The sequence below is a fragment of the Rutidosis leptorrhynchoides genome, chromosome 6 (assembly GCF_046630445.1).
Source record: "Rutidosis leptorrhynchoides isolate AG116_Rl617_1_P2 chromosome 6, CSIRO_AGI_Rlap_v1, whole genome shotgun sequence".
Classification (NCBI taxonomy): domain Eukaryota; kingdom Viridiplantae; phylum Streptophyta; class Magnoliopsida; order Asterales; family Asteraceae; genus Rutidosis; species Rutidosis leptorrhynchoides.
This window is the reverse complement of record NC_092338.1, coordinates 83,142,740-83,152,150: the sequence shown is the minus strand read 5'-3', so window position 1 is coordinate 83,152,150 and position 9,411 is coordinate 83,142,740. Positions and strand designations below refer to the sequence as shown.

Here is a 9,411-nt window from a genome sequence, read left to right as displayed (position 1 = left end):
TTATAAAATAATCATATTGTAAAACAATAATTTAAGTTATTGTAGGCAAAATATGAGAAAATTTTAAAATTATACGGTAATTCTTACACTAACAATTTCAGGATTACATCACAAATTACTTCATCAGCGTATAAAGAAATAAGCCCACTCACCAAAATACACTAGCTATATCAACATGAAATAATGCATTTATCAGAAAGTAAATTAAGTTGTAGCAACATCAAGAACAGAGTTGAGGAGTCGGATCGGAGGACAGTTTGTAGTAGCGTTATTATATAGATATACAGGGGTGGATTTAGTATGTGATCCGTGGTTGTACGGGATGCCATTAAAATACGCGATGTAGTGAAAATTTTGTTGGATTTTTAACTAATGATACTAGTGGATAGTGTAAATTTTATTGTGTGTGACACCATTCAAATAAGTCATTTAGTAGAAATTTTTTTAAGGTTTTAACGGGTGACACCAGTAACCACCAATCCAAGATTCACCATTAAATATATGATCTTATCGAACGGTGTACGTCACTCTGTATGCTCAAGTTATTGAGATTACAATTAGTGTCATAAATATATACCTATGGTAAAAATACCAGAGGTTAAGATTTCCCTCATTCCAAGAGAAATAGAGAATGCTGCAATGCATTCCATGACAAAGATGGATTAAAAGTTTATATTTGAACTTATTTGGACAGGTTCAATAAACAAACAGTTGTCTTATGTCTTCTCTGAGTAACGAGATATATATTCAACGAGTAGGACTGTCTTTACCCCAAATAAAAAATTACAATTATATATTGTTTTCTTAGCAAAATTTGCTACTCTCCATTAAAAAACCATTTTATCAAGAATTTGTGCTACAACGATTGAATTCATAGAAGACCTACTCCATATTTATTTTCCTCCAATCACAATATTTTTTTATACTCATATACCCACTAGGTGCATATTATATAGATGGAGAATTATTTATTATCCTACATGATATAGAGAGAGAAAAAGAAGAACATCTTTATGAAAGATCTCTCCAACTAGGGTTTCAAAGTTATTTTTGGTATGTTTGTCTAAAAGCCTTATAGATGCATTAATTCATACAGTATGATTAATTAAGGTTGTTGTTCTTTCCTAAAGCAGAAAGAGATGGTACACCAATTGAAGACGAAACCCTAAATTATGGTGTAGGATTAATGGTTTGGAGGCCTTAATTCTTTTAATGAATTACTTAAGAGTTTTAGATGATTGCAACATATATAGGCTACTACAAAGTAGAAGGTGATCAAAGAAAGTGTAAGTAAATAAACATGGAAGGAAGTGAAGACACAAAGTGTTCAAAGACAAGTTTGAATTCGTATCCGAATAATGAAGGGGAGGAAGAAAGTGAGTTAAAAGAAGTTTTGGAGTTGAAAGATGGAGGTAGTTCTAGCAATAGCACTTTAGAGGAGAGTGATAAGAAGTCGTCGGTTCGACCTTATGTCCGATCTAGGTTACCTAGACTTCGATGGACTAATGATCTGCATCTTCGATTTGTTCAAGCGGTCGAGAGACTTGGTGGACAAGATAGTATGTGCTATATAGTATACAGCTTTGCGTTATTCACTCTTTTTATCTATAGCGCGTTTTTCTTGATAATTTTAATTTCATTTTGTGCAGGAGCGACACCAAAAATGGTTCTTCAGTTGATGAATGTCAAAGGACTTCATATCGCTCATGTCAAAAGCCATTTACAGGTTCTTAATTCGATCTACCACCAAATGAAAAAGTTTTCGATTATAGATTTATGATACATATCAAAAACTAACATTTACAATGTTTTAACTTTCTTTTATGGATGTTTGTTTGATTCATCAGATGTATAGAAGCAAGAAATTTGATGACCCAAGCCAAGGTGTGTTAATCAATCATTGTTTTATAAGCCTAATGATAAGTAAATAAATTAGGGTTCATGTTAGTTAACTTATACATATTTCTGTAGCTGACCCAAGGAATGAAGTGGGAGAGCATAACATCTACAATTTGAGTCAACTACCGATGCTTCAATGCTACAACCGAACATATGATTCAACCTTGAGGTAAGACAATTATATTTTCGTACGTTTAGATCTCACTTTCTTCTTGGTTATAATGTCTTGAAAGTCGAATAATATAGTGTGTTGTTTCCCTTAAAGACATATGGATGCACCAGGGTACATTCATCATCAGATGCATAGCGCTTTGAGGGATCGTTTCTCAATTGAAAAGACAAAACAACAATTTTATAATATGGCGGCCGACAGAGTTTTAGCATTAAACAACTCGCGACAAGCAAATCATAGTATCCAAACTAGTGTTCAGCCTCTCATCGAACAAACTTCATGTCAAATAAAAGATGTTAATCATCGTTATGGATCATTAATGCTTGAGAAGATGAAGATGTTGCAAGGTCTATATACAAAGCTTCCAAACAAGATCAATCATTTCAACGTTCAAGAGCATCAAAGTATTCCTCTAGATTCGGAAATTACAAGTCTTGAAGAGAATAAAGGAACAAAGAGGAAGGCAGTTGATCTAAATCTTGATTTAAACCTGTCTCTTGCGGTCAATACAGGAAACGTTGAGAGCTCGAAATCTTTAGAGGGAGACGAGAATGAAGGAGAAGAAGGTAATTTGTCATTGTCTTTGTGTTCGCCTTCTTTATCAAAAATCAGAAACAAGTTTATAAGAGAAGAGGATCATTGTAATGATCCAAAAGCAAAAAGGGCAAGTACCCTGGATCTGACTATATGAATGAGACAAAATTCTAAGTGAGATCTTGAGGTACTTGTTCTAATTATGCACCTGTGATTTTCTTGTTCTATCATGCTTTTTAAACTTAAAAAGAAAACCATTTGCATATTAATCTTGTTTTATTGTTTGTCTGTTTTAGTCTCTTCTCAATCATGTTTGCTACTATTGTAACATAAATGGCTTTTATACCTTAATTTGTAAACATTTTAGCATCCCTGCCACATATTTACAAAAGTGTGAATAACCAACCATATATCCCCAATATTGCATTGGATTTTTGTCTATCAGTCCTAAGAAGATAAGATAATAACAGTTTTAAGCTAGACACCCAAATAGATTGTTCAGTGTTTTCTCTTTGTCGTCCTATATATATCCAAATTAAACAAAAAAGAATTGTATGGTGATGATTTTCAAATATTTTGCATGTGTTACAATTTGGTTTTTGATGCTCAAACTATGTATAGTGACACGGCTGAATGGAAAAAAACCTTATTGGTTTATTTGGGTTTATGCAATGACATATTCATGAATGATATTGACTGGTATTTCAATCTCCATCTTTCATAAAATAGTTGGAAAACTGTAGGGATTTTAGGATGGAAATATCGGCCGTCGAAAAGCCATAGCTACTTTCGTATTTTCTAGTAATGACTGCACCCAGAACACGAGTTGTACAAACGGTATAGTGATTAATCATATCATCGTAGATATTATGGTCACCTTTCTAACTGTAGCTTTATTACAATTTAGTAGGTGTTACATTAAGACATGATATGGCTAGCTTAATCTCATTTTTTAAAACTATACTCCGTATTTTTTAAAACAGAATTGGCTAACCCTAGAAAAGAATATATGTCCTCAACATGTGAATGCTGAAAGGAAGTGGATTGTTAGTTTAATAACATCCATAGGTAATAGAGATATTCTTACATTTTAATTTTTTTAGTATATAACATGGATTTCTGAAAACAAGTGCATAAAAACCACCTCTCACTGGATTTTGCGGAAAAGATTCTCTTTAATTACATCTATCTCTACATAAAAACTATAAATGAAAAGGAGAGAGGGGGGGGGGGGGGGGGGGGGGGGGGGGGGGTAAAAATGAAGAAAGTAAATTGTTGTGTACGATTTGTGTAATGTTGAGACCGCTCATAATGGTTACGTTCTTGTGTGTTCATTGTTTACGTACATCTTTCCATAGAAGTCGATGACACCAATCACACCGTTGTTTGACATCTTTAGTTGCGTCTTGTGTTTTAAGACGTATTCAAACACGTTCGAATAATTTGAGTACTTATCATAATTAACGTTCAATCTTTATTCAATCTATTTAAAGAAGATAGTTATAGTTATGAATCGGGTGATTTAGGAGTATATATAACAATGAATGAATATGAATCGTATAATATCATAATTATACATTCATATTCATTTAATTTATTCATCTAAGTTCTATTTAACCTTAAATTTATCTATTTATATTTATATTCGTTAGATTAAGCGGGTTAATCAAATTTTTTTTTATTTTTTTTTAAAATATCTAAAATATATTTTAATATATTCAATTAAACCAAAGAAATATTGTAATTGTAATAAAAAATAAAAATGACATTAGTTACAACAATTAAACCACAATACGTGTAATTAATGGAGCATAATTTGCTACAGTTACAATTAAACATAAATTTTCACAAACGTGAATGTTAATCTTTATATTGTTTCCGGTGTAATTCATAATGACTTAATTATATGACTATGTTGATAGGTATATATATTTCAATTTGTTTTAAATCACTAAAAGAAATTACACTACTACAAAAAAGGGCTTTCCAAACCGGTTTTTTGGGGCTTTCAAACCGGTTTTATAACCGGTTTGTATCCATAGGGGTTTCCAAAGTTCAGACCGGTTTTAAAACAGGTTTGCAAACCCAACCTTTCAAACCGGTTTTCGGATAAAAACAGGTTTGCAAACCCAACCTTCTAAACCTGTTTTTTACATAAACCGGTTTGCTTTCTCTCTTTAAAAAAAAATAAAAATTAATGGTTGATGCTTACAATCCAGATCTCTTCAAACTAATTTAGAAATCGATATGAAACTTCATAATAGTGTTAGATGAAAGAAGTTTGAGCAATTATAAACCATAAAACACACATTCACTTTACTTTAAAGCAAGATGATATATTAATGAAATAAAATAAGGTACATCACAATTGGGTTCAGTGAAACATTACAAATAAACTACATATGATGAACACCCGAGAAGAAAACAATGACTAATTGCAATCACATATGACCCGAATTAATCTTGAGTTGTGGCAGTGACTCAAATACACGAGCATAAATGAAGTTGCAACATCTCATCACGAAACTAACAGTAGCATACATAGACGAAACATGAAGGATTCCTGCCCAGATTCGAATGACTTGTAATCTTGAGTTGCAGCACTACTTCACCTATAAATGAAAGTGACATAATTAGCATCATTAGTGGACCTCAAACAAATTACACATTTTACTAATAAAAAAAATCACATATACTTGTATGATCAGTGAACGGTTGGAGATAGCAAAGATGGATGTGAGGAGATATTGAAGGAGATGGTGAAAGTAGAATGTGGGTAAAAATGAAGTGAGTTTGATAAAATGAATATCCATCCATATTTTTTGCAGATCTAGATTTTGAATTATTCAAAATTTTGATGTTCCCGCCACCAATTTCAGAAATGTACAAGTATATGAGCACTTTGCAAACTGGTTTTAGAAAAAAACAGGTTTGGAAAGTAGACTTTGCAAACCTGTTTTCTTAAAAAACCGGTTTGCAAAGTCGAAACCTGTTTTTTTTTTTAAAACAGGTTTGCAAAGTCTACTTTCCAAACCCGTTTTTTGTAAAAACCGGTTCCCCATTTCCGGATTTTTTAAAACCGGTCTCGTTTTACTTTGCAAACTTGTTTTTAAGGGTTAAGGTAAAAACCGGTTTGCATTGGGGGTTTGCATTCTCATTTGTGTAGTAGTGTTACTTTCAAAAGATATACCCCAAATCTCCCTCCCTTTTACTAGACCATGGAGAGCCCCTAATAGTTTACCCGACAAATTGAATTGTTGTGACGAAACCTTTCTTAGTGGAAGATCGGAATTCTCTTTATCACGAGACTGATTGGATCAGACACCCGAGAGACCCATGAGTAAGTAAGAGGACAATAAGCAAAGAGTTATGCTTTCATTTCTTTGTTTAGATTGAAGTTATTACACAAATATAACATTAGTAAATTTATAAAATTTCACATTATTAAATATTCAAAACCTTTATATTCGATAACATTATAATAGTTTATATGATATATATGTATTTAGATTCCTAAATGCACACGCGCACACACACGCGCGCGCACACACATATATTTGTATTTATATATATATATATTTCGAGTGATAATGAATTAATGAATTATAATTTTCATCAATATTCGATCAAATATTAATCAACATTCATATCCATATCCATTATTCATCTAATTTAATCATCCATATCATTTATAAATTGGATTAATCGGGTGGATCTATCGAAACGAGTGACCTTTAACATCCCTAGCTAAGAGCACTCCAAACTGATATCAATGTTTACGGATGTCACCAAGCTTCTTTCATCCTTCTTTGAAGAAGGAACTTACACAAAGAGGGAAGGAGAGTATAGTGGGCTATTTTTTGATTTTTATTTGGTGTGTATAATAAAATAGTAAATATATAATCAATAATAAAATAATAAATATATAATCAATAACCGTAAATACTTAAAGTCCAATAATTTAGCTATTAGTTTTTTATTCATTCTTTTTAGATAAAGTCCGATGCATATTTTGTGTGGCCATCGCTCGGCGGATAGATTATGAATGTTTATAATATGTACTATACACCCACATGTTTGTAGATGTGTAAAATTCGTCATTCGTAGGGGCATATGCGGATGAAGGCACATTCGTACGGATCAAAGGCTGTCTTGGGTATAATGTTCAACCGTACGAATGAGATGAATCATCTGTACGGAGCAAACACATTCGTACCGATGTATACCAGTGGCCTATAAATAGAAGTCTTTGTTTTCAATTGGTTGAAGAGTTTTGAGAGCCCTACTCTAGAGAGCTTCGACGATTTAGAGGGTGAGGCGAGATGTTGCTCAATCTCCCCTTTTCAATCGATGCTTTTCTGTTTAAATTATGTAATCATTCATGTTTATGCTTGATAATTTTGGTTTACCTTTCATCGTTTCCATCTCTCATGTCTATTGATTTTGTGCTCGTATGTTGTTGTCGATCCGTATATATATCAGAGCGGGTTACAACCGAGCTCTTGTTCTACTTCTTCTTGTAATTATAACCCTACAATGAATGTAAAATTTCACCATGAAAATTGTCTTTAATTTGCATTTGATCGATTAATGCCAAATCTGTTGACATTTATGCTAATTAAGTGTTAATTGGGGTTTGTTAATCGATGGTTTTGGTGTGACGACCCGGAAATTTTCGACCAAATTTAAACTTAATCTTTATTGGTTTCGACACGATAAGCAAAGTCTGTAATATTGAGTCTCAAAAAGATTTGAAACAATATTCATGTAATCAATTACCCTTTGACCGTGCTCGACGATTCACGAACACTTGTGAGTAAATAATTATGTAACTATATTTATATATATAAATAAATAAATATAAATATAAGTGTATAGATAATATTTTAAATTAACAAAGTACAATTAATTAAGTGGAATTAAAAATGTAAAATAATAATTAGAAGTCCGATATTATTATTATTATTAATAATTTTATTATTTTATTACTAATAACATTATCAATATTACTAATATTAAAGTACAAATTACATATATATATAATCAAATATATAAACAAATATATATAAATACTTATACATATACAAAATACAGATATTTATATATATAAATATTTATATACAGATAAAAATATATAAATACTGATATAGGTATATAATTATATATAAATACATATTATACTCATAGAATCCTAAATCGATTCTACATCACAATCAAACTATATTTGATTTTGTTTGTCTCACTAGAATCATTACTTAAACTGTAGCAAATGTACGAAATTGTTGAATTTAGATATCCGACTTTTATTTTTTTCTTCTTCTGATTGTTACTTGTGTACCTCTTGTCTATGAATTGTTATACGTCCACATCTAAATTCATTACACCACAATTTAGGATCAATTATAAGTAGTATAATCCATTCAATGACTCAAATCAATTCAATTATCACGACAAGTCAAAAATTAAAACAGATGATCACATGTCGACTCTGTTCTTCATCCTTTTATCAAGAACCTTTCATTCTCATTAGAGCCACTATCAAAACAAACCCATCTTTCCTGATACGAACCTTCTTGCTATTACTTGTTATTTGACACGTAACAACCATACTAAACTTGCGACTTCATATTGCTACTGCCCGACAGTTTCCGTTTGTGGTTCAACTTGAACACTATAACCATAACCATAATCACCACCTTCTTCAAGTCTCCATCAACATGTAACCAGAAAACCGAAGGTACGCTTCATGTATCATGTTTTATAAGCGATCACCGTTATACCACCATAACAACCATCGACTTATAATTAATACCAACACCGTCATCTCATTGTTGATTACAACCCAATTACTTTGTATTATTATTATTTTTTTCTTCTCTCTTCTGTTGGACAAACATCACCACTCTCGAAACCCATATCTCCATCACCAATGTATCAACTATCATCACCAAACTGCATTCTTCTTTTTGATTTCTTTCTTCTTCTATCAAGCACAAAGACCATCAACACCTTACACCCACACCACGAGACCACCACACTCGTTGAGAACCGCCACCATCAATTTACACAACACATCTCTCTCACTTCTTCTCACTCTAACTTGATCATGAAACAAACCATGAACCACCTCCATCACAACATCCATCACCTTCTTCTTCATGTACACTCGACACCATTTTTTTGTTGTTGTTTCTGTTGCTGCTGTACAGCAGTTTCTACTGCACAATTTGTTTTCTGTTTCCTTGCTATTTAATTGACGCAATAAAACCAAATAAAAACGTGATTGAAGATTCACGAACTTACAAGACAAAAGGGAGAAAGAAGTGGTACTACCATATTTAATTAAGGTGTGTCAATTTGAAAATATAGAAAATTAGGTAGTGTTTTATCAAATTAAGCAAGTGGACCAAATGGGCATTTGATGGCCGACCAAATTGAAGTTTTTTCCAAGGGACGTGCATTTTTTTAAAGTAATTAGGTAAAGCTTTTGTTTATGGTGAACCCCACATCCAGCTATTATACTTACGATATGTTTAATATATCTACAACAAATTTTGGACGTTAATATAACTTATAGACCATAAATTTAGGCACAAGATTTTAAATGGTGAAGATTTACGAAAGATGATGAGGGACCAGCGATATAACCGAATTATAAATGTTGATGAAAGTGACGGGAACAGTACTAAGAATAATGGTTTGATAGTCATCATGAAATAAGGATCGTGTGATATTTATGAAGTTAAGATATAGATAGCGAGAAAGGAAGATGAAACAGATTGAAAAACCTGCGTGTTTATATTCCT

At 32.0% G+C, this 9,411-nt stretch overlaps 1 protein-coding gene across 1 annotated transcript; it reads left to right on the top strand.

The window, feature by feature from the left end:
- Positions 1-1,300: 1,300 nt before the first annotated feature.
- On the top strand, positions 1,301-2,762 carry LOC139853824 (uncharacterized). The gene is made up of 5 exons (XM_071843173.1): positions 1,301-1,559; positions 1,650-1,726; positions 1,848-1,902; positions 1,972-2,068; positions 2,165-2,762. Exons 1-5 carry the CDS (start codon positions 1,301-1,303, stop codon positions 2,760-2,762), a joined length of 1,086 nt encoding a protein of 361 aa, XP_071699274.1.
- The last annotated feature ends 6,649 nt before the right edge of the window (positions 2,763-9,411 follow it).

Coding starts and splice junctions, on each gene's coding strand:
- LOC139853824 (XM_071843173.1), top strand. CDS start 1,301: ATGGAAGGAAGTGAAGACACAAAGTGTTCAAAGACAAGTTTGAATTCG. Junction 1,560..1,649: donor GAGACTTGGTGGACAAGATA/GTATGTGCTATA, acceptor CATTTTGTGCAG/GAGCGACACCAAAAATGGTT. Junction 1,727..1,847: donor ATGTCAAAAGCCATTTACAG/GTTCTTAATTCG, acceptor TTGATTCATCAG/ATGTATAGAAGCAAGAAATT.